The 27269-nt window shown below is 34.7% G+C and overlaps 1 protein-coding gene across 1 annotated transcript; it reads left to right on the top strand.

Annotated features, from left to right (window-relative positions):
- Positions 1–23540: 23540 nt before the first annotated feature.
- LOC132560972 (sex peptide receptor-like) lies at positions 23541–24683 on the top strand. The gene has a single exon (XM_060225680.1). The coding sequence runs from the start codon at positions 23541–23543 to the stop codon at positions 24681–24683; it is 1143 nt and encodes a 380-aa protein (XP_060081663.1).
- Positions 24684–27269: the final 2586 nt, after the last annotated feature.

The following is a 27269-nucleotide window of genomic DNA, read 5'->3' as shown; positions in this document are numbered from 1 at the left end:
CACCTGGTCTTGTTATCTTTGTACTGTTTCAGACGTCTCCGTGTAAATCATTCTTTTGTGGATATTTTGTCCACGTTTTATGGAATTTTAGTTTGAATTATGAATTTGTGGCCATGTTGGTATTTTCTTTATTTTAATTGATTTTTTAAACAAGATTCAGTTATTGAAAAATCAATGATTGCACACTCTGTCACCATTGTATTCACACAAGGACATTATAAGATATTTCGTTTATTATCAAGAGTATTAAAATGCGTATCTTAATTAATGATAAGACATTATTATTATCGTTCAAACCCCAGTGAAAATTGTTACCCCCGGCGTGAAAAGTGATTACAAAGATATAGTTACTCTTGACGTAAATTTACTTTTATATACAATTGAGTTGTTATCATGAGATATAACTTCAAAAGGTGTCCGATACCGTTTTATTATCACTCATGCCCATCACTAGGCAATTCCCATTTCATCATAACAATAGTACCGTGAAGTCTTAAAACACGCAATTGACGTCAGATGCTCGTGAGGTTGAAATCTGATTATAGAAGTAGTCACTAAAGCAAGTAAAATGTTAGAAGGAAATGATGTTGGTGAAACAATGTGACTGATCCAACACAAAGTTATGGCTTGGGCAATGTATACTCGTGAGAAATAGCATGTACTTACAAATTTATTATCTTTGGATGGAGAAAGACATCAAAATCATTATATATAGATATATTTGCCTTCCGGCAAAAACTCAGTCACATCAATCGATTTATCAGTGTGCTACAATGTAATAAGAAAATGTAGAAAATAAATTATTTCACTACATGCAACGATTAAATATTACCATTAAAAAGCGAAAGATAGATAAATAAATACATAAATGAAAAAATCATGTTTGGTGCCTGTTGTTTTGTAGCTGAGATATACAATGTTGCTATGGTACCAAATTTGTATTAGTTACTTTATTAAAATGTTTCAGTAATCCAATTAGAGTCCGCTCTTTTATCGTGTGGTGTAAGTAGGCTTTACAAAGATTTATTGCAAGACGTTTATACTCGACAAGGATTGAAAAATGGGAAAACCAAGCGCTAACAACATTCGTGGATACCATGTAATCTAATTACTCCAACAACAGAGCAATAACGAGAGTTTTAGCAAAAACAATTGTGCTACACCATAGAACTCTCACGAGAGTTGACATATCGTTATACAACGTAGATACAGGTATAACTAAGGCAAAGCCAACGATATGGCATGGAGCTGTTATGAAGAGATTATAGGTAATGCTGGTACCATCATTGCACTTAACAAACGGTTCACATGGTAAAATCCACACATACAACTATGACATTTTGACGTTATCGCCGTTAGGCGTCACAGGGACATTTCAATATTCATTTGGTCACTCGACTCACGACCGTGATACCATTAAGCATAACGGGAATTATGTGTAGTGAATTGTTTTAGTAATTGAACAGATCGTAGGTTTCACTGACCGTAAATGATATCATGTTGTTAATGTCAAAATCGAGAAGCGATTTGTATATTCGCTACACTACTTTTTCAAACTCTCGGTTGACTACGAATATAAACAGAACAAGGCTTCTAGTTCCGTTTTCTGGCAAAGTATAAAAGGCCGAGAAAAATATGATATAGTGTCAGTTTTTGTAGCCGAGCGTTTACAAGGCAACTCAATTAGAGAGAAGTAAAGAGTTTTGGCTGGTTAAAAATAACAGGTACCAGCAGGCACTAGACGTAGTGTACAAAGATCATGTATAGAGCTACTGTAGCACTGGTGATGAAGGACTGGCACGTAAGTGTGGAAAATGGCGAACAAATCACCAATCAGGTGTTACACACTTGTGTCTTTTGAAAATCTATATGTTCCTAATGTTAGGCCTAATGCAACAAGTAAGACGTATGCGTTAAGCATCTATATCAAAATAATCATATATATCCCGACTTCTATATCATTAGTTGGGACTGAGTTATTGCTGCATGCACATGTTAGTTAATACATAGAATCTACACATAAGACATTCCTTATCCCGGATATAACCGGGTATGACACACAGATTATGGTGGAAGCGGGGTTTTTCGTATTTCTCGTTTCCATAGTATCGGTGTGTAAATCTGCTTAAAAACAAATTAAATATTTACAACGAAAAGCTAAATATCATGCTCAGAAAATGCAATGAACATCTCCATGCTTGTAATATTACTGTCAACATTTGAATTTCATTCAACGATAAGGAAACTGAATACATTAATCTTCATCATATATGCCAGGAAAACCATCCATACGACCATTGAATAAAACATCAAAATTGTTGATTTGCATTTTGTCTCCAGAAGCTGTGTCAATGAAATGAAAAGAAAATGAATCATCATAAAAATTCCGCTAATTGAAAATAAGCAAATTTCCCAAGGGTAAATGTTGCTAGAAATAATGATATTGAATAAGTGTTAATAAGTTAATGACCGTCACAACTACATAACAACTGATCTGAGAACATCTTGATTAAATCTGATGATCGGGCCACATATGTACATCGTTAAAGATTTCCTTGTCACAATACCCGCTATTTAAAATCAATTTAAACTGTCTAGATATCTCCCTTTAACAATTATTGAATACACGTTTATTAAGTTACTGGAGATGAGTTAAATCAAAATCACCATTACAGAAATATACTTTTTATCACTAGAAATGGATATTGACACCATTCCTCTATGTTGCGAGATGATTCTAGATATTTGAATAAATGTTTTTTGGTATGCAGATATCCTGGTGCTCTAAGCTCTGAAAGGGCTCATTTTTAAGACTGATTTACCCGAACCTTGAAATCGGCTTGGCAGGAGAGATACCATGATGATTTTCACTCGATTAGCTACACACAAAAAACTTCGGATTTTGCAATAACTAACATAGGCTAAAACACAGCTGACAGGTAATAAGTGTGTTAAAACAAATAAACAAACGGGCCTTACATTAATGTACAGTAAGATATAAAGTGATATATAAATATTAACTGCCGACTCGCTTAAATGATAATACCCACGGGATGTAGGTAAGGAGTTCAGCTAGTGGAATGATATTGATAGTAAAGATAGAAAAATGATAAAAGTTCAGACATGACTTGCTTAATACACTGCTTGGCTAGGTCACTGCACTGCATAATTTTGGAATCATCACCGTCAAAAAGTATTCGATTGTTTATAGAATTTTGGTAAGGTGGTGGTAATAAAGTATAATTAGATTTTAAAATGCTAATAAGACATACCGTCAGCTTAATAAAGTCGAGGTGAAAAACTTGTGATTAGGTGACATTCCGGTTGCAGATTCATGTGAAAAAAACAGTGTCAAAAGCAAATATCAACTCATAATACAAGTCATAAATACTCTAGCCATAATTACAAATCTTGATTTATTGATGAATATTCAGTGAATATAAGCAATACAGTTACATTTCCTGTATAAGACACAACAGCACGTGTTGAGTTAACATGTCCCTTCCATACATGTTGTTCAATGTTCAACTCTCAATCAACAAATTCTGAACACTTGTTTTTCACTGAAATGAAAATACAATCTGTGCACTATGGTGTAGGAAAAAAGACTTCTACAATAATAGATAGATTTCCACGAAGGTAATTGAAAGGGTTATATCACATTCTTTTTCCCTTAACGATGAATGTCTTCAAGAGCTGACATGACGTCATCCTTCGATGAGAAATGTGACCAAGCGATTTTTTTGTTTGATAAAAAAGATCTGACGTAGTTAAATTTGGAATGGATGTCCTATGATTGAAAAGTTCTGTCTCGCTTTCTGATTACAGTTAGAGGAAATGATTGATGTGCTGTAATAAGGCATTGTCCTGATAACGTAACTCCACTATTTTGCTGCTTATTGTTTCCCAAACCTTCCTCAAATTTTAGGAATCTAACATCCTCGAGGCCATTATGTTCAATCTGAATGTATGCTTGGTTTTGATATCACAGATTTATGATATCTAAGTGACAGAAATTAACATAAGAACCAGACAGGTTGGATAAAATGCATTTATCAGCGGCAAGCTTTACAGAAAACAAGTAAGCAGGCCTTTGCCATTCTTACATTTTTCAATTGCATAATATTGTCAGCAATGCATATCTCTGTGATGTGTCAATACCATATAGCAATGTACAGCACAAGTATATATCTTTTGGTTTCGACATCTTTTATTCAAGGCTTTTTATCTGATACATCTTGGCCGTTTTTATGATAGGATAGGCTAGACATTCCTCACTTAATGTTACAACCAGATCATTCTGACACGTTTTTGGCTCATGTCTGCTTTTGCTGAAATACTAATCCTTGGTATACACGTCCAGAACATTATTTTTTACTTAAAGACAAAGATGTAGGGCTGATCATTGTTAAACATATATATAAATGACGAAAAGACCTTTATAGTTTCATAAATACAGTCAAACCAGGGCCCAATAGGGTCCTGACCTATATTTTGAAAGAAGACCATGATGTTTTGGCCTTTTCGTTGTCTTTGTATAGCATTGTTTCATAAATTACCGCTTTACATATAACTCTAAGGAATTGTTACGTAATCACAGATTACTATTTGGCTAATGGTTTACAGTAACAAAGGGTCGCAAGGGTATATAGCCTGTTGATGAACTGCTAATAGAAACAGAACGACAGGGAACCTTTTAACGAGTGAAAACTGTATCAAGTTACCTCATGTCGGTATTGAAATGGTAATAACTTTTGTGTTAGGATGCCCTTCACAGCCATTACTCTCTTTTCAAAAGTCGAGACAGCACTGACAGCAGACACGTAGATAAATTGTCAGATAGAAGTGACCAGCCAAATAATCAGCCAAAGATCCATTCGCAGAAGTTCACGTGTACGATACTGATTGGTAGCTTGTCTTGATTAGCAGGAGATAGAATCCCTTGTATCCTGTTGTTTGTTGTTAATTATTACGTGACCATAATCATGTTGCTACAAATATTTGTAAAACGTATCTTTCTGTAGTCGTTAGCATAATTCTACCAAATCTAATTGCATGTTGTCCAAAGTTTTTAGTATAGTGCAAGTCTGGCACGAGCCTACCACGATACAATTAAAATGCGATGAGTGTTACCATACACGTATTATCGAAATGTCTTTGCACGACATGTTTCATACCCGGTACCCATCAATGCCACTTCTAGTGACTGCTACGTCAACAGAAGGTAAAGGGGAAATTGAAATTTTGAGATTTTAACCTTGAATCAAGGCATTGACTTTTAAACCACCTCTGAATTTCAATCATCGGGAACAATTGCATGTATGCGAAGTTTGACTATCCGCCATAGCATGTGCTATTCCTAATCACATAGAAATAGATCCAAAGCGTTTTCACGTTTAACTATGAATGTTTTTGGCTCATCCTATTAACAAAAACGTAACGTTTGGTTACACACAATATGCGTGACTTCCTCACATAACCAGTTTTATTAAGAAAATCAAAGTCCTGAAAATCAAAGTTTATGAAAATGCAAAAAAGTATTCAAAGCCTTAACATCCCCCATAGTGTGCGAACATTTATACTGACACATTTTACATATATGACCTGTGTAGTCCTAACTATTATTATAGCGAATGGGAACATGTTTTGTCACCTTTGAACAGACAGCCGCGATGCTTTATCCTCTTCTGATTACAAACCTAGGCAATATACACAAAAACAGCAATTAATATGTGATAAAAATGTTAGAAAAGCTCAAATTCGTTGTAATTATAGTATATAACATTTATACAGTGTAGGTAACTCCATTAAGGTGCTTGAACTTAATTACTGTCACATTTGCAGACTTCTGGTAGGTATTGAAAATATTGTAAACAAAATATTCTGTTTTAACAGTGAAGCCAGCGTCAATTCTTTCCAATAATAGCTTTATGTCGGAACAAAGTTAATGAGCATCGCGAGGTGATCTGGTTTACTCTAGTCTTGCTTGGATTTATTCTAATCGTACCGTCATTCCTTTATTCATTCAGGTTCCAAAAGATTACATCGTCGACGGAAGACTTTCTTACTGCTTGCTATGGGAATGGTTATATTGACTTCATCATATCAAACAGTGTTGCTGTTACACAACGTTCTACCTAGTTTGAATATCTGAGAAATAATACCGAAAAAGTCAGAGGTTTTATTTCGAGCTTCAATTCATGCAATTATCACGTTATTTAATCAGACTTGCAGTGATCGTGCGGAAAGTCAAATATTTTTCCCTAAAGTTTTTTTCGTCTGCTTCATGAGTTGATGTTTGATGATGAGTGATGTTTTCTATTTGGTAAAAGCTGATGAATTTTGACATTGGTTGATCTACACTTTTCAATATACAATATTTTACATATTTTGTTCGACTTCTATTTCATGTTTATTACATTTTGAAAAAGTTATTTATGAATTGAAATGTATTAATTCGGCATTCATATGAATGGCAACAAGATAAGACAAAAATTGATGAAGCACTTCTTGTTGAATTTGCAATTACCCACTTTGTATTCATAGCCCATGAATGCCAACTAAAAGCAGTTCAATACTAATAGTTACCGCTTTGAATTTTCAGTTTATCAGAAGGGAATGCAACCTCAGTTTGCTCACATTACTTGCAATAAGTCTACGAGTGATTAAACAATTCACAGTCGAACACTGCAAGGTATACTGCTAAAATTACAACCACGGTATGAAAAATGTAAAGTGAATATAGTTTGGTTGCAGAAGATGCCCCCCCCCCCCAAAAAAAAGGGGGGGGGATAATGTTTTTGTTCGGTGTCTAATCATTGTTATCATAACAAGCTAATCGTTATTACCCTTTGACAATAGAAATCAGTACTGCCACTGAAGAGCCCATGATCAAGGTCTGCTGTATTTCACTGCCTGATTGCGTATGTGTACTATAAGGTTCCCCACCAACCGCTGTTTATCTATCGTGCCTTCTACAAAGGGGGAAAATAGACGACTGAAGGTATATATGCTGCCCATCTTTAAGGTCTGCTCTATTTCCCTGTGATTTTCGTCTCCCTCCTGTCATTCCAACCCGTATGACCCTGAATGTTATGAGGGCGTTAATATCCGTAAAGCCTTAAAAGGTAAGGAATTAATAATCAGTAAATAAGATACGGTCGTTATTCGTGATACTAGCTTTCCTGTTTTTAACATTCTTCTTTCAGTATGATTTACTTTTTTTACCCCTCAGTGTGATTATGTGTGATTATCACAAAAGCTGTAATTGAAGACTCGGAAAACCAGACTAATGTTCCGGAAAAGTCATTCCAAATTGGTCCTATTTCCCTCCACATTAGTCAAATAACAAGATTTTCCGTAATCTTATGTAATGGTTGACAACTGTTAGCGCCATAAGGCAAATCTTTAGATATAGAACTTTATATATATAAGAACATTAAGTTTGATTCTGAAATATGTCTTTTGAACGTTTTTATTCTTCTTTTATAATATCGATATCCTGCCTAAAGTCAGCTTAAACATCGGCAGAAATGTCTGATTTTTCCTAACGATACGCCTGTAATAGATGTACAACCTAAAATGAATAGTGAGAGCACCAGCGAGGCTGTCATCATACCTATTTCACAGTCAGGTTAGAAGGCAACAATAAATCTTATTAAGTTACTTAATAAACAGAATCTTGGATTTGAGTTAGTGTAACCAGATAAATGTTGTCATCAATCATTCATTGCTAAACTGATGAAAAATTAATTTTAAACCAATGTGTTAGTTAAATATATCATTTTTAGAATCGTATTTCAAAATTCAGTCATGTGGTATCATAAATTAAATGCATAACCTTTTATGTTATTATGTCAGGTGTGTAGAAAATCTCCACACCTTTAAAATGAAGCAAATTTACAGTATGTATTTCATTATTTGAACTTTGAGGTAATTACAGGTAAATAGTGTCTCCATCATTCTATTATTAGTGTAGTTAGCTAGGTGTGTCTTCCTGATGGTAATTTATAATTTAATGATCTTGAAAGAACTTCACGTGTTGCCGTTAGTTGGTAGGGTTAGCGCTTTTATATATGAGATTTGCATTATACAGTGTGTGTACATAAGCGTGACGATCCCGAGGAGTGATACACTCTTTAACAACATGTACTGCTAAGGATCATTACCTTTGTAAAAAGAAAAAAAAAATGTTTCCTTTGTAAATTTTCATTTATCTTGCTACACAAAAGTTTGCAATCAGCTTAAGAAGAGATATCATGATAAGATATGTTTTTCGTTACAAGAGAGAAGTGATTTTCCTATTTTATTTTTGTATTCAGACGGAGCGTATCGTAATGTTACGTGATAATGAGGGGAAGATGTGTGGATCTATATTTCTCCAATTAGTAGTACAAATTATCAATGTACATAATGATGCTTATCATTACACGCCTCTATGAATTTTTTGCAATCTTTTTTTTCTTTTTTTCTTTTGTTTTTGTTATGATATCATAGAGTTTTTCATACATCAGTACATCATTAAAAGGTGTTTCCGTCAAAAGATGATTTTAATCACCATTCACTCTGTTTATGTGGCAGATCTTCAGAAGGTGATTCTGATGTCATTTGATCTATTTCTGTCAAAAATTAACGAGGGAAAATTTCCTTATATAACTTAAAACCTTTCTTTAATAATAAGTCATCTTCCAAGAAAGGTTTGGAAATTTCAGGTCCAAATCATTCCTGTAAGGACTCTTTCAGCAAACCAACATCGGCAATTATACAGATAAAGAATGTTTTTCGTGTCTGTCCCTAAACCTGGAAATATCATTAATCAAGTTGTCCTAAAGAAATATACACCTTTGTATAACATGTCCCAAAGGAAATACAAGGAAATGAAGCCGTTTCGATTACAGTATAGACAATTAAGCTATCTGAAAATCTGCAGCGTGTGTACTACTCCAAAAAGTCATTACCAGCAACTCGCAAAGAAGATGAGTGAAATAGAAAACGTTCTTTTTGAATGCATGTTTTATGGCTTTCTATGCCGGGGTTCAGTGTAAGTTTGTATCCGAAATATATTCTTGTATGTTATGATGTAAGATGTATGATGTTTAATTAATGGATAATAATCATCCACGTTTTTCGTCCATTTTGGATTTGGAACTTGAGATTCGATTTTCACTCATTTGACACCAAACTATACTGAACTTGTCTTTCATTACCGTAAAACAAATCTAAGATAGGCAATTCCATGTTTTAATCGTATATAGATACTATTCCATAGAGTCATCTCAAATGTTTCTGAGTCATTCCGTTCGATGAACTTATTGTTCCCTATCGGTAAAAGTTATTTTATTTTCATAAAAAGATACATCGCTGCAATGTCGACATTCAGTAACGCTATGTTGTTTACCACGGTCTTGTGTAGTCTACACCTGATCACATGTGATTGTATTTGCACGTTGTTAAAACGTATTTTGTTTGGTGTCTTTTGTAATGATAATGTTAAAACTACCGTATGATGCCAAACGTATAAGCAATTTTAATATAAACAATCGAGTTCTTTGCAAATTTGCAAATAACCTATAACTGTTACTGCTCGTGGTGGTTCAATGTCTCTACCAACATCGGCTGTCATGGTTTGAGAAGTATGCTGTTTTCCGGGAGATGAAGCGTATTCAGCATTTCGAAAATGTTTCACCGAAATAAGACTTTAAGAACATGATTTCCACTCACCTATGAAGGCAGGGATTCGCCAGGCAATGTGAAACCTTTTAGCATATTTTGTTATACATGTACTCAATATTGTACCCATCGATCGCGTGAAAACACTTAAAACGGAACAAAAACTACTTTTACAGAAAACAAGATAGTGTTTCCCCGTTACCATCTTATAAACTGATAGTCAGTCTTAGGGTTTCAGTTTGTAAACATTCTTGAACAGTATATTGAAATTGTCTTTATTATTGAGCATTGCTGTCCTCTTTCCGCTCTACACTAAATTGTATGTAAAAAGTCCAACTAAATACTTTTTATTTTAAAGGGTTTTACAAACAGAAATTATGTGCAAAATTGAAAAAAAAAGTCATTTCTTGAGTTAATCGAGATTAACATATTTTGTGCCAATGATATTCTCCTTGCACTTTCCACCAATTAATGTAATCAATAAACTGAAACTGCTTTAAGTAAAATAAAATGAACATAAACAATTGAGGAATACGAAAAAGAAGAAATAGAATTATTGCTCAAGGGTGAAGAGCAGATATTGACGATGTTGGAAAACCAGACAAGGTGAAAAGACAGCATTTGACAGGCTTTTAGAGAATACGAGAGCTACCATTCAAGACAGACATTACTATCCTGAGGACGTTTTGAACTCATGCCGGTATTGTTGGCAGATGACGAACGAACTCCTTAGGTTATACCAGGAACAGAAAACTTATGGGCATTGTTTCTAACACGATCAATTTTATATGGTAAATATAATTCAATATGTTTGTCTGGAGTCACAAGTTCGATTCCATTCCAAGTCGCCCACTGTACAATAAAAGTCATTAGATATTTATCGCAAATAAGAGTACATATATAGGATATGGACATGCAAATACATGTAACAATGATGGGTGCAACTTATGGATAACGTCTTGTTTATTGACCTGAACAGTTAAAACATCTACTGTTGTGTGTTGAATTTAGAATTCGTCAGCATAACACAGGATTTTTCAAAAACATCGTCTTCAGTGGTGGTTATGTGTTCTGATATGTTTATGATAAACATAATCCAATTACTGTCTGATCTAATGCTTTTAATTAATATAGCTTATATAGATAAGTCTAAAAGAAAGATGCCTTTCAACAGACCATCCTATACGAAAAATGTTTTATATGGATAAACCCTCGCCAGGGCATTGTAAGCCTTTTGAAGCACCACAGTGGTTGTAAGAAATTTAATAAATCATGTGTTACGGAACTGCTATCTCGCGTCAAACGGATTTAAGCGACGTTATGTGGGCCAGACTTCCTTTTATAGACGTCCTTTAACATGTTTTCTAGTTCATCTAATGGCAAGGTCGTGTAAATTTTCAAGAAGAGATGAACTAATCCTGTTATGTTAAACACCTCAGAACAATTATAAGCATATATACCTACATCATATACATTTTCAAATCCAGAACAGATGCAAAGTGTAATGTTGATCACGTGGCTATAGAAATCTTACCACTGCATTATTATAGAAATAGAAATTAGTTAGCTGATTTATTTATGAGTCGTGGATACAAAAATATGATAATCGTGATCTACCTAGATGTCTGTTCTTAATTCAGTTTTCTGACATATTAAAATGCATTTCTTTTATCCTGTCAGGTTTCCAATTCCTGATAACTGAAAGTTGTAAACTATCCATCTACCACCTGCTTTATCGTAGATCGCCATTCATTTTGAACTCAGATCTCTCTGATTCTACTGCATGCATGAGTGTAGTTAGATATACAGGTAACATCCAGAGATTTTATTTTACAAACGGGTACTCAATAGAATAGATTGTTGGCAACCGCGGAAATTCAATGAGATATATTGTACTCCCGAAACGGTTGTTCTCCTGTCACACTGTCATTGAATCGACTTCATCATAACAGGATAATTATGGGATCTGCAGCAGAGGTAACTACGTAAACACTCGGACGTTCTAGTCTAAAGAATATCACTTCCACTTTAATATATTTCTAGTCTCAAATATTCGTCAATATTCTCGTTTAAAAACGAGTTTATTGGCACTTTATGCGTAATCTTAAGTGTTAGTAATTCTCTTGTATATATCCAGTTGATCATAATATTATTCATCTAATATTAACCCGAATTAGTCAATAATCTCTAATATATTTCTTTTGGTTCTGTTGTTGTTGTGAGGTGTATCTCGGTTTCATTCATATCCTTTATGAGAGACGTGTTGAAATTGTACATATGATATATAGTGTTTGTTTTGTTTTATTATCAAATGTTCTAAACTGAATTTTTATACTTGAATTAGTGTTGTTTACAACCCTTGAGTAGAGTTTTTTTCTAGAACAGAGATTATCAAGTATTCCAAAAATAAAGACAAGACAAAATGGACGATTGAAACACCGTCAGCTTCAGATTTCTAAATACAACATCAGAAGGTGATGAAAATTTAGTTGCACAAGAGATAGCACACAACTTTGAATGAACAACAAAAACGTTCTGGAGATGGCAATAAAGTTTACAATGTAAATGAAAACCACATGCGTATAATCAACACTGAACTGCAATGGGGTCTCAGCTGTGCTAAAGAACAAATACAAAAAACTTCGTCGAATTTGAAAATTTACAAAGTCAGATATCCAAAAATGCCCTAAAACACAATCGAAAAGTGCAACTTCTGGGATTGAACCGAAAACTGTGACTTCCTGTATACGATCAATCAACGTAATAGAACACGAGCTTTCCAGTAGTAACCCTCAACGGTCTGATATTGATATAGCAGATAGATTATTGCAGATGACAAAACAAAAAGCATGATAAGATAATTGGTTGTTCTCTGTCAGGTCTAAGTCAAGAAAGAGTAGTGGCAAAATGAAACCCCATAAGTATGACTGATCAGACGATTATGACGAATATTCAGCTCAGTTAAAGATTGTGTCTGAAATACATCAGTAAGTTATGAAAAACGTTCTCTGTACAAGGACTTTAAAGGGGAAATTCATTTATATATATATATATATATTTCAAAATAAATTCAGAGAGCTGTGACAAGAAATTACCAACATGTCAACATAATCACAATCCAAATTCATATTCAATAAAACTATGATAAAATATGAACAAAAAAACCCAAAAACAAAAAAAAAAAAAAAAAACAAGGAGAATCTTGTTAAAGTACAATGATAATAAGACAAGGTGTTCCGAAAGAATAAACCTGTTCTGAATCAAGTGAACGATAGAGGTTGTTTGGACATCTTGTTTTCTTCATAAACTTAAAACCTAATATTCACAAAAGATTCGACGTGCAGTTTTCTTGCAGACTTTCTTATGAGAAAACGAAAATAAACCTCGTGTTTCCCGTAGTGCGATTTGCTATGCGGTATTCGCATGATGCTGCAATGCCGAACGCTGTAAATTAATCAAACTGCAGTAATTACCGTCGTAGTATTAAGTCTGTATGATGGTTATATGCCATTATGTTTTTATGATTTTTGTATGACATTAATAGGGAATGACATCAATTTCCGTACTTGTTGGTTAATGGCGTTCTCTAGCTTGTTAATGTAACTTAACGCGCTTCAACATTGTACAACTGCCGTGCAGAATGTGGAGTTCAGAGGTACTATCCTGTGCGTCTTTATAATTAACTTTTGTCACATCCTGGTCTTTGTAATTGTTTTCGTTTGTTCTGACAGCTGCATACGATTGGGAAAGTCAAACGCACTAATTGAACAAAACTGAATTTTAATCCCTTATAATCTCCCTCGGTTTACTTTATTTTTGTTACAACATCTATGTAAGATGTCATTGAAGATCGCTGTTGTATCCTAACATTTGGCAGCTGCAACGAGTCAGTGACGAGCGTTCCCGTAATTATAACAAAGTAAGATTTCTTTCGATTTACAATCTAACTGCAACTTGTCGAAGCAGATTTGCTTTGTTTCCTTTGGGGCATTCGAAACTAGTGTTCACGGATAGAATTATAATAATTTTCTTGGCACAACATGAAACGTTTCGTACAAGCATCACTCGTGTGTCTTTTTATTTTGTTAGTGGCGATACATAGCCTGTAACTTTATCGTTTTCTAGAAATCAGCGCTCCCATTATAGTATAGAAATAACTTACACATTCTTTAACAAGACACCGCAAACGACCCCTACCCCTCGCGGTTCCATTTATATCAAGAGCGATGACGAAAATGGTCAATTGTCTGAAGTTTGCTCATAATCCATTGAAGAATGAAGCCAATATAATGCTGGCAAGGAATTTCTGAAAGAAGCTACTTTGACGTTGATATTTTGGCCTTTTATATGAATATGAGAAGTGTGATCATGATCCCTTCAAGAATTAAGCCATCTTATAGTGTTGACAAAATTTCTATAAAATAGAATAACGGTGCCTTGACCTTTGCCCTACAAACTTTAAACGCATACTTGTAGACGAAATCAAGTTCGTTATATAAATGAAAGCCGCTAGAGTGACAATTATAAAATATGGTCCCCCAACCCCCCAACATTCCTCGCTATGAGGGTAAAAAGTGTAAGTCTTGAGGCATCCTCTTATAACAAAAGTTAGCCCTGTTGTAATTGTCATCAAATGCTTCCTTACCAAAAATCACAAGCGTGTCTTCATTACCATATATTAAGCTTATTTCCCGGACCCGAGTTATTTTCGTCTTACTCTGTTATTGCAGATCGTGTAATAGTTGATGACATCTTGTCGACTTCAATGCAGGTGACAGGAAACTGATGTGTAATTGTTATCACCCCTTGCAGATCAGGATTGGATTTCTCAGATGCCCTCTGGTTAGGGGACATCGCCGAGACGCCGAAGATTAGAGTCTGCTGCATTCCCATACATTTTTGTTGGGGTGACAACGTTTCGGCCTCTTGCAGAATTAGGTGTACTTGTCCATGTCTTCTCTCTATGGGACATCGAACAGATCACCCTAAATTCATTGTAACACACGGAATAATAGGACCGAATGGTTGCAAGGACGTTTATTGCTGTGGGATATAACTTTTTCCCACCATTATTATAAACTTATGCGTTGACACATTGTACAGTTGTGACCAACTCCCTTTTCTGACAATAATTTATATGTTGAAACCTCATCAGTTTGTTATCTATTTGAAATACTTTGTAAGGTTATTAGGATTTTAAACTATAAACCAGCGATTGACCTCAAATGCTGTTATTCCGGTGAGCATTTCCGTTTGTAAATTAAGACACTGGCCTTGATAATAATATGGTGTTTTATAATTTTCCTGCCTAAAATGTCCTGTAATACATTTTGGTTTAAACCAGATGTCAAATTGCGAGCTGTCCAGTCGTAATTTGTGACTGACTTGACGATTTGTAACTGGTGGAGGGCGTGTTCGTTCGAAATAATGAACGGCGTGTATTCACAAACTTGTAATTGTTTTCGACCTTTGGGATAAGTCATAACGTTTTTCGTTAACACTATGCACGCCAAAATCCTAATAAAATTTGGGTGTATCTGGAAGAGGCGACCAAAGGTTTGATTTCCCTTTTTGGACACAAGAAAGGCAGATATTTATTCACAAACCACATCAACCTCGTGTAAAACAATAATACCTCTCCCAAGTTTCGACATCGTTTTGTCTACCAGTGGATTAAAACAAACCGATTACCCATCAAATGTTTCGAGTCTTGAAAGGGGGCGATTCTGATTTGGACGGTAATAAGCAGGTCCTGTCGAAGAGGTGATTAATAATTTACGTGCTTCAAAAATGGGTAAGTTGTTTTGTATTCCAGAGTTTAATGTCACATAACGTTTGTTCAAATTGTTGGTAAATTGATGTTTACAGAAAAACGTGACCTAATTGAACGGATGTGGAAGTTCAGGTTTTCCACTCGTGCTCGAAGATCCAATGACTCTTAACGTTTGTTGTTTTGTTTTCACCCCTTTTTCCGTTTCATCATGATTTTAAAAAATGGTATGCTGTAACTAAGATGTTAGAGGTCAGTAAAAGAGGGCATGAAAGAATGATGGTATGAAAGAACGCAACATATCTAAGACACGTTTGAATGATATATTTGGTAACGTAAGGGAACATTGTGTATCGGTAAAGCAACTGTGTAATGATATATTACACTGTAGGGGGATGTGCTACATCTGTTTATAAATGTGCCGTTATCTGTTTCATCGTCAGACAGGAAAAATCAAAGTGATACTCCTTTAAATTAAATGAAAAATAAATCATTTTTCAGTGAGATTGATTAAATAAGTTTAATGTACGGACAACACTAATGCAGTATCTGAAACTCTCCTGACAATACGCTATAGAATTGGTCCAATATCCATTGTCCTCGGGTTGAGGAAACCTTTGGTTATAAAAGCAGCAATTAAAACGGACAAATTATCTAACGTATCATATTTGTAATTAATCTGTAGCCTAGAGAAACTGATTCCAAGCGTTTCCAAATCAGTCTCGGCAGATTTCAAACTCAAATCTTTCGTAAAAACGAAGATGAGATTTCCGTTCAAAGTCACAAAGTCGGGGAAACACAATTTTGTCTGAGTATACCAATAGAAACTTCCGTTTAGCGCTTAACAGAAAAAGACCTTTCCTACTCTGTGGCTGCGGCGGATTTATTTCACGACGAAAGCAGTTTTAAATGTAAACTAACATCTTTAATGGCACCTAAATGTGTGTGTCCGCAGTATTACAGACAATTTTATCTTTAACAAATGTAAACCTGCGACCTTTCATCCTTGGCTACACACTCGAGAACAATATTTCTCGCTTATGTATAGTGTATTTAAATCGAGTTTTGCAAGACGAAGAATGAGTGGTTGTTCAAAAAGCAAAGGCATCGATTTTTTGTAAATGTGTTTACTGGTATTTAAAATCACGACAGGTATGTTCAGCTTGTATATAATTGTGTATTCATCTCAATCTACAAAGATTTACTCTTTAGTGTGTTGCGACCATTCGCACTCGTATATATCAGCTGCATGCATTATGGACGAGGAATTAGAACCGGCTGACATTTCAATCTGTACAGTCTAGGCACTTTACGACTGTCACTGTAGTGGTCAGTTCAGATTCTTACTTGATTGTGATTCAAATATTTTTTCTCCCTCGTAGAAGCAAATTTTCACTCAGTTCTATTGCATGGTGATATCCAATAGTTCTACAGGAATTGGCACAAACTTGAAGCGTTTCATAGGCTTTGACAAATAGACAATACCAAAAGACTGACACTCTCGGATCACAATACTACTGAAAGTAGTGAAAAGTCGCAAAGTGTACTACTGAAAGGGATATCTTTAGAGAATAAAAATAGCACGACTGGAGCTTTACATTCATTTTTGATTAATCAAAAAGATGAAAAGCATAAAATAAGTAGGATATTCCTCGATTCTTTAAATAACAATTAAATATAATTTTGTGGTGTTAAACGTTTTATAAAAACATGTTTCCATCTTACTCGCTATAATTTTCTTTATCAAGAAACAAAGAACATCATGTATATATATATATATAATTACGGTTGTTGAAGACTAATCTAACAGCAGAAACAATATTTCCTGAGAGTCCTAGGTGAATAAATTGTTTATCATACCAAGAATTATCACCTCCAACTTTTTAACAAAACTCCTATTGTTTAATTTAAACAACAATGTAATCAATATGTGGTTTGTCACAGTCAACCGTTTTTCAGACATTCATTCGGTCATTTCTACTGGGGAGGAATACGATTGTTGATATGTTTCTACCAATCAAGTAAAATGTAATTTGATAACAGTGAAATGACTAGTGTTATGCTTTCGTAACTGCATATGTTGCGATTACACATGAATGCACAATTGATATATACAGTTACATGTTTTGAAAAAAAAATGAGGTAAAATGTTAAAAAAAGGATTTCACTTGGAATATATGTCCAAAAGGGTAAAAGTAAATTATTTCGTAGAATTTCAAACTGAACATAATAATGAAAAACCAATATTTAACATGATCTTTTAATAGAAAATTACAGTGAAAATATTTCGTGGAAATATATATAAATGAAAATATATATTTAGTCAATGATTAACCTAAATGCTGACAGAAAATCTAATTGGAGTAAAATTATGCTTTTAACATCTAAAAATCACATTACAGTGTTTATTGAAGTATATATTGATCATGCTCATGCTCTCATCGCAGTACACTAATGAAGCATAAACCATTTTAAAAGGAATGAATTGATAAAGAAACAACAAATTGTGTTACTCTATAAATTCAATAATAAAGTTCTATTAAACATAGCGAAGAACACGGAAGTAAACAAGTAAGTAAATTATTATGTTAGTTAAAATCATAAATAGGAACCTAAAACCTAACAAGACGAAGCATACTTAGTAATGAAGCGGACATTCTATTTGATGAGATTAAAGACAATGGCGGGGATGCTTGTATTCTACTAATCTGCCCCGGCGACGCTTGTCTTGAGCCTATGATTAACACAAAGACGTAGCATTAGAGTGAACATGATCAATAAAGATTCACTAAGGCTATTCTGCTTCAATCCTGGCTTTTTGTTACGAATTAGGGTACGTGAAGAAAAACATTTAATTTCGAATGAAATTAGGCAAAAACAGCCTTTGCTTGTTGTTAGGGAAACAATTGACCTATATTTACTAATGATGGAAGGTTTGGAACACACAAAATCTTGACCTTGATAGAGGACTCTCAGCTACAAAGACTATGTAGAAGGATGTCGAACTAAGAGGTCGTTTTGAATTGAAACATAGAATAAGCTGGAACTGGTTAGGTTACATTTTACACTGCGTACAGTCTCATGTGGTTTTGAATTAAAGAGATAGCATATTACGACATCCGTTTATTGCAATTGGAAACTAGATTTGTAAGAAAATATCCGCAAACCTACACAAGCATTATTCCAACTGAAAATCGGTCAAAATAAGGAGCAAATAAGAGATTTAAACAAAGGTGCAAGCTAAACTCTATGGATATTAAGACCAATGGTTTGGGAAAGTTCAGCCTTAACTGCAAAGAACATTTGCACAATTTAAAAAAAATTAATTGATATTGAACTTCAATAATCTGGTGATATTCCAATTATGATTACAACTGGAGCAGACATTAAGAATATGGCCATGGAAATCTAATTCATATTAATTCGTAAAAGTATAATCTGATTGAAATTTTGAATTTTAAAAAAATCGTAACTAATTACCATGAGATGATAGTATCCAGCAATTGGGCTGACATTTAGTTCTTTAAATTCATGGTAAAGTCGGTTTATCTGCTTGGCCCTCCTTTATGCTCTTTCAGTGAGAGGCAAGCCTTCATAAAATTAGATAATGTCTGTACGAGTACATATTGCTTCATGAAGTATAGACCATATAATACATCAGATTAATTTTCTATGTTGCCATATACTTCATATACATTTTGTATAACAAATAACCAATTCTTTATCCATTCTTTATCAATTAACAAGAAATGATTTTTGAGTATTTATGAGGAGGATCACATTTTTAACTTTGGCTGGCCTGTCTACACACCCGGGTGGCCACATTATCCATCAGATTACTTCCTATCAAGCGACAAATTGGCCTATTTTGAATTGTGCTTCCTCCGCCATTACCTGTCATCTGGAATTATTGTCAACTTTTAGAAATGGCTAAACAGATTCGACCAGTCCTTTAACAGATGTCAGCAACAATGATTTATACAAGATGGAAATCAAATGAATGGTCAACAAATGATTAATTTATTTCAAACCCAGTATGTAAGCTATATTGAATTTGATTTCTAAATCTTTATCTTGAATAAAGATCTTTAAGACTTAATTTCTGAAGCTACCTTTTCTATATAAGTCAGTTCGACATAAATTCTAAAGCATGCTCTTTGATATAGTTTCGATATCGATATATAAGTATTGGTTTAACCTTACACTCCGCATTAGCATTTGGTCTCATCCTTTACGGATGATGCCGCCCTTAACTCTTTAACTACTTACTCCTAATTTAAAGAATTTTGTCACACTATCTGCGATTTTTCACATGACTCATTCGACAGGAATATATCAACATATCATTTCCGATGTTGCATGATGAAGACTAGAATATTGGTACATTTTATAACTTTCATGATGTCGTTGGCGATTTTTCAATATTCTGAATTCTTGTTTACCGGTACACCTAGTCTTATTCTCCTTACTGCGTCTATTTTCTTCCATCGTCCATATCTTCCACTAGCTTAGAAATACTGTTATCACGAGGTTGAATTCTGGATGCTTTTTCTTTTTGTATTCAATCGATAAAATTATGATCATATTCCCTTTTGCCTGTTTGAAGGCCTATTGCTTGATTTCCCCCTCCCTCCCCCTTTTTTTAGAATTAAACATCTCCCGAGGGACCTCATAACATGAATTTTCCGTACCATAATTCCACGAATGTGAAATGTTGATTTCTTTATGGCGTTAGGTTACAGTGATTACATTCTGATGTACATGTTACTGATACAGAATCGTTTGTAGCTTTTCTATCGGTTTAATTACCCTATTTACATAACAATACATCCTACTATGTGGTCAGTGCATATACTACCTTTCATATGCAGAGTTGAATCAATTTCATAAAGGCAAAATGCCCTTTCCTTTACAATTATGCCGTCAGGTTTTCACGACAACAAAGGGAATGGCGAAAGGCGTATTTGTTGAGTAAATGTATTCTGCACGTTATTACACAATGAAACAATACAGATGAAAGTGTACATATAGTAATTGCTTTGTGAATAATTTACATTTGATTGATGCAGATGATAAAACTGTTGAAGTTCACGTTTGTGTTAAACTATCCATGATATTAATCGTCCTAGGAAATTAGCATTTGCTTTTTCCATACACCTATACATAGAAGGTTTCCTTTCGATGCAGAACGATTTGCCCTGGAAAACATTTCTATGCATGTTTGCATGGGCTCTATTGAGGCTGTTGTTTATTTTTCACGTACAATTTGGTCCTGGGTGTCTGCAGTCGTAAACATGTATAAACAGCAGGATAACGAGAATTATTGTTCTTACTTCACGAATGATAGAGGCAATCCATGATAATTGAACCAACGTGTTTATCTTCAGCTTAAATGTCCCTTTCAGTTAACGCTAGCGTTTTTGTTTTTGAAGCTTAATGTGGATGAAACATGGTTTATTGCCCGTGTACACACCAATAAACTGCACATCGTTCTCCGTTAAAAAGTGTTCTCTATTTCAGAATGCAGTTTATTGGCATCCTGGCCTCAGTGTTGTTGCGCGAGAATAGATATCGCAGCATGTGTAACATCAGTGAATCCCTGTTCCACACTGCTTTCTCTGATAGCATAACGTATCAAAATATATACCAATATTTGAATATAGTTTTGCATTGCCAATAGTTGCGGGAAACATATCTTCAGATAATGTTAACTGATGATAGAGTTTCCTGAAACGATGCCTGTTGATATATATTTTCCCCTTGGGAATGTTTGTCAGACGCTGCTAATTAAGGTAAAAGTATTATCTTGTATACTGGAATATTTCGGTTGAGTAGAATGGGCGGCTGTTCGTTAGCATCAATGGGTGTCAAACATCCCCATACCACTATAATTGGAATCAAATCTGGAACATTTTGGTAAGTACACAGTTTAGATATTCCTGGATTCGCTAACACTATGCGTACTGGTCAGCGAATCTTGTTTATAGCGATGTGTTGTTGTTTTGGCCTTTGATTTGTTGTTTCATTTTTTACTCTAATAAACTTCGCTGTTCTGATTTCCTCATTAGTTCTGTAAATCTTCAGCTTGTTCGCGAGCCAATTTTGAGTGTATACTAGTATAACTTGTGTTCGCTATTGATATCATAAACGCCAAACATAAACTCATCTCACTGAACATGACGACACCCAGAATCATTTGTATTGTATAGTCAGTAAATTCCAATTAGAAAATTAAAGGTGATGTTCTGCTGTTGCAATTTGTCTTGGAACAGCTGTGGAAAGAGATTTCAGATTTAATCTAAAACCTAAAATTCTATGTAAAAGATGATCAAGTTAGCCTTGGTAACAAGTGCCACATCCATTTTGTACTAACACCAGTTTGAGATATATTCAGCCCGTAATTTTCCTTTCTAAAGGCATGCCTCTCCCTGGGGAAGTGTAATCTGACACGCATAAGGGAGCGTTTGTTTTGTGGAACATTATGAATATGAACACATTCCTTATCTTAATCATGCAATTTGATATGTTTAAAACGAGTTCCAATTTTAAAGAAATATAACTTAATAATGTTTTGTCAAGGCTGAAAATGACATTTGCATTTAAAGTCTTACATTTTGCTTGCAATACATAATCAAGAGCACACTCTTAGAAGGAACAATGCGTGATTCGAAGTACAACATACACCATGATATTGTAGATCATGCGTCTATATAAATGCTATAATACGTTACGGAGCACTCCGATAATTGTATCGATTACATATTGATTTTTTTAAAATTAATAAAAATGTGATCTCTATCAACATAATTTGGATTTACCACATGTCGCTAGATGTTAATAATGATAAAAAAATAGTCTTTATTGAAACAGGTTAAGATTAAATCTCGCTATAAAATTTGGTCGTCATGTCTCAAACCATTTCTTTTTTATATTTGAGCATGAATGAGTTATCAAATAGAGCTTGATTATTTTACAAATACCCACTATAGAGAATATGACACAGAGGTTATCAAAAACAAAAGCAAACACTTGTTTTTAAACGATTAAACCATGATTGGTAAAAATCACGTGGGAATCTCATGTATCTTACACATTTTGACGCACGAAAAAAAGACAGGATATGTTATATTTCAAATTAATTTGCTAAAGCAATTTCAAATGAATTTTGAAGAGATGTTTGTTATGAATCCCAGAAGACAGAAAATGAAATAAGTTGGACGACCTGGGACGAAAAGAATGACTCGTATCCTGTTGACACAGTTGTGGAAAATGTAATCACCAGCAAAACTGGGTACGTTTAATCTGCTAGGAATATTCTCTTTTGATATCACGGAGTGGTGACATTAAATCATCAAATTTTGACGGGGCCTTGTAACCTTATTTAGTATTTGTTCAAGAACGTTCAATATTAAGCTTGATATATTGATGTGGAAAGCGATGGATTACTAAGACGGACATGTGAATTATGTCATATTTTCGTTTTCGATTCCATGGGGTTTCTGACAGCTAGTGGGATGATGAGCAGACGTATAAGCCAATCACAGCGGAACGCGGAAAGTAAGGCTGTCTTAGCCGCTGTTTCGTGATCAATACGACACGCTGGCATGCTACTGGCTACAAGGGCTTGCAAACATCCCACCACTCGGATATAATGCCTCGCGTTGAAAGCTTTCCGTCCTCTTCAAAGAGCATGTTTCTCCAAAACTAGACTATTAAAATCGCCGACAAATTATCAAATGCAATGAAGCAACGGTAGGTAGTCACGCTGTATATCTCCAGAGATTTATTGATCACGAGATTGTGAGACAAGGACAGACAGTTTTAAGGTCATTTCTTGAAATTTCTGAGCAGTTCAAAAATTTTGACCTTTTGATGTCAACAAAAAATTACTGAACTTCTTCAAAGCAATGTGTTTATATTGCTTAATGTTCGTGAACATATCCTTATCTATCAAACAGCGTCAACAAAGAGGAGGACAAAACATTACTGATGGAATGATTCACCGATTCAGATGTCAGCAAATTATTTTTTCAGTAAAAGAAACAAATCAACGTCAACGTCTTTGAATATGAAGATACAACAATAGTATTATTCCAACCAAATGGCGGATAATTCATCTTTCGAATTTCTGTCAAAGGAAAACATCAGCGAAGATTCAACGAATGTAACAACGATGACTGACGATAACACATATCTTATTATTATCAACGGTTACGTCGTCCCTGCCCTTGCCATTGTTGTGCTCCTGACGAATACCGTCGTGATCGCCGTCCTTCGTCGACAGCAGACTTACGGCGCGAGCCAAGCTGGGCTGGTAGGGATCGCGGTATCAGATACGCTTACGTTGATCCTACCAGCTCCATTTTATTTCTATTCTTATGGACTTGGTAACTACGAAATACAGTTTGGCTGGTGTCAAGCGATGGACTGGATAGCACTTTATCTTCCAACCATTTCACATACAGCGTCAATATGGCTGACCGTCTATTTGACCCTACAAAGATATTTTTACGTGTGTCTGCCCTTTAAAGCACGAGGTTGGTGCACCCTGCGGTATACCATAATTTGTATCGTCCTTATATACCTAATGGCAGTCGTTGTCCATATGTGTCGGTTTTTTGTGTTCGAGTACCACAACAACATGTACTTTGACCCATGGACCAATACTACCGTAGAGTACTGCAAGCGTGAATACCGGACATGGGTTGATTTGCCAACTTACTACTCTTCCTATCTAGGGATTAGGATAATATTTATCCAATTTGTGCCTTGTGTTTCGCTCATTATTCTCAATTGCAAAATTTTACATGGCCTTCAAACGGTGACAAACAAACGATTACAACTACATACAAATGCTGAGAGCAACCACGCCACAGTGAAGGAGAACATCCGGGTAACAGTGATGATAATCTGTATGGCGGTGATTACACTTTTGGTGGAGTTTCCGGCGGGGATAATACAACTTCTCTATGCGTTTCCCTTCATGTTCGGTTACGACATAATCGAGCCAAAGACATTAAAATATGTGGAGATCATAGCTAACTTGGTGATTATATTTTCATATCCTCTCAACTTTCTACTTTACTGTAGTATGAGTGCTGAGTTCAAAGCGACGCTCCGTAAGATATGTTGGAGTAACACGTGCGGAGAAGGGAGCCAACGAACCTATAGCCGCTGTTCTAAAAACATCCCACCTACTTCCGTTATCATGGACGATAAAGTCAGCATGACTACGAAAGTCTAATAATACCAATACACAGACAAGACAACTCGAAGGAGTTAAAATGTAAATATGAGATTAACAGACGCTCTTATACTGCTATAGTTGGAAAATAAAAAAGGGCACCAGAAATTTAGTTGATGTTTTGTTTATATTGGATTGCAAGTAAGGTAAGTCCTATTTCATGTTCAATACATACACTGATGGTGATTTAACAATAAAAGTTTTAAAAATAAAACCTAGGCATTACGTCACTTTCGGCGCAATTGCAGCTTATATCTATTAAGAAATACTATTCTAACTTTCACTTTGCAAATATCTGAAAGTGTAGTGTATCGCGTAACGTGGTGGGAAACAACTGCTAATTCTACAAAGGTTATGTCATTGATTAACGCTATTTAAAAGAATCAAACAGTTTCTTATAATACTGTCGCTTGTATCATTATTACAGGATCTGGCATCCGCTTGCTTATCGTGGCGTGAAAATATGCATTAATCTCGATCAAATACTGTAATAAGTATCGTGAGAAAGTATGGTAAATAATAATTTCAAATCATCGCATGAATTCACATGGGTACAACACCAAAAAACAACGTTGTCAAATGAAGCATCGTATATCGTTGTGCATAACGGCTGATACATACAGGAAGTTTCCGCTAAATTAGACGGTAATTTGACATCAAATAAACAAGTGTGTAGTGTTGATTCATTCACGGCAGATAACAATACTGTTAGACTCCTAGGTAGCCTAACCGATGAAATAGCAGTTGATTTCACGTTATATAAAATATGCACAAGGATTTTGCAACTAGGTTGTTTTAACCAATATGAAAGCTCTAAAAAAGCTATAATCTGACTACACCTTGGTGTATGGCAGACATCTTAAAGAAACGAAAATTATATTGACGGCTTATAGCTGTGGTACCAGATGCATTGCCTCAATTGTAATGTAAAATTGTGAAGCGACGGACGACAGTGTCGTTACACAGCTATCTGTTCGTAATTAACGTAAGCGCTATGTACATTAGCTCGCCACCAGTATCAAATTATCCAATTATTAAATTCTACCCGATTTCATCGCTCCCGGAAAATTTGGTTAAAGAATCGAGTTACAAGGTTGTAGCTACCTTTCAAATGGCGAACTAAACTAATGAACAAAATACGACGAAGTTCTGAGACTTTTTTCAATATTCACTTCGAGCTGTAATTATACAAAATGAATCGCAGATGATGCCCACTGAATCGGAATGAATCATTTTGCGTCGTTCAATTTAGAATCATAATGACACACGTGGAATCACGCCGGATTTCCAGGAGAAATATCACCGACCTGCGGCCAGTACCCCATCACTCCCTCCCTCTCCTTCCACTTAACATATAAAAACCTCGTTAAACAAGATAATTTATGTTGGTGGTTTATCATTGCTTTCAATTAGTTTTTATTTACTTTTATAAGTCATTTGAAAACCAATTGTTGCTTACAATAAATTTGTTTTTTAAACGTTTACAATATATATTTCCGACCTTTGCTTATAAGCGCGTGATGACTTAGATTTCTTTGCGTGAATTTTCCATTACTATATAACAATATCCTTGTTTCCTCATGTATGATGTAAACATTTTACTTTTACTGTTGAGTACATATTCAATAGTTGTTCCATATATCATAATTTTCATTCAAGTTACAAAGTTGACCGATAAACTCACAACAAGGAGATTCGAGATATACAGAATGAAGAAAGTCTTTGTAGACGTTATATAAATAAAACTAGGTATTATTCTCTTTCCTTGATGGCTATGATATTTTGGAATATACCATTGCTCAATTGACGAAACCTTTCTTCCGGAACGCCTGTTCATATCATCTTTGTACTTTTTAGGAGTATCCGTGTAAATCTCGCTTTTGTTCATATTTACCCAAGTTTCATTGGATTTAAATTTGAATTTGATTCGAGATTCTGATATTATGTCGGTATCTTATCTGTTTGATACTCCGTTGTTTTGTTAACGTTTCGTATATTAACGAAATTTCTTTATTTCATTTATTGATTTTGTTAAAGGACGCCTTCTTTATCAGTTGTTAATTTATTATGATTCATAATGATTTTCAAATACATCTTGCAAGAAAAAACTGATATAGTCAATATTGTCGAAACACAGTTCTGCCTCCAATTGTTTCCATTTCCCTCAGTCGGAAGCCATTTGTAAATTTCCGCCAACATTAAAGTGTGACGTCACAACATGATTAATCGCCAATTGCAAAGACAGAAAAACAGGAAAATCCGAACAAGTTCCGATCCGAAAACATGCATGTGTAATTGACCTTTGCTGTTACGCTTTCATAACTAATATTTGAAGTGGGATTTTATACGCCTTTGCATTTTATACGATAACAGTTTTAAGTCTGATAATCAATCGGCATATCTTGTTGGAATACAAAACATCTACATGTAGACTTTGCACTTAATTGAACATATGATCTAAAACATATTTCAAAAACATCCGGTAAAAAATACGTTTATTGAAGACGAAAACTTAATAAAAACAAAGAAATAATACTTCTATTTAAGCTTTCTAAGCAGGAAATACCATTTAGGTCCCATGATCAG

Source organism: Ylistrum balloti, unplaced genomic scaffold (assembly GCF_031769215.1).
Source record: "Ylistrum balloti isolate Yb309-2 unplaced genomic scaffold, AGI_CSIRO_Ybal_v1 Utg371132, whole genome shotgun sequence".
NCBI lineage: Eukaryota > Metazoa > Mollusca > Bivalvia > Pectinida > Pectinidae > Ylistrum > Ylistrum balloti.
Note: the sequence above shows the minus strand (reverse complement) of the source record. Positions and strands in the feature narration are given on the sequence as shown.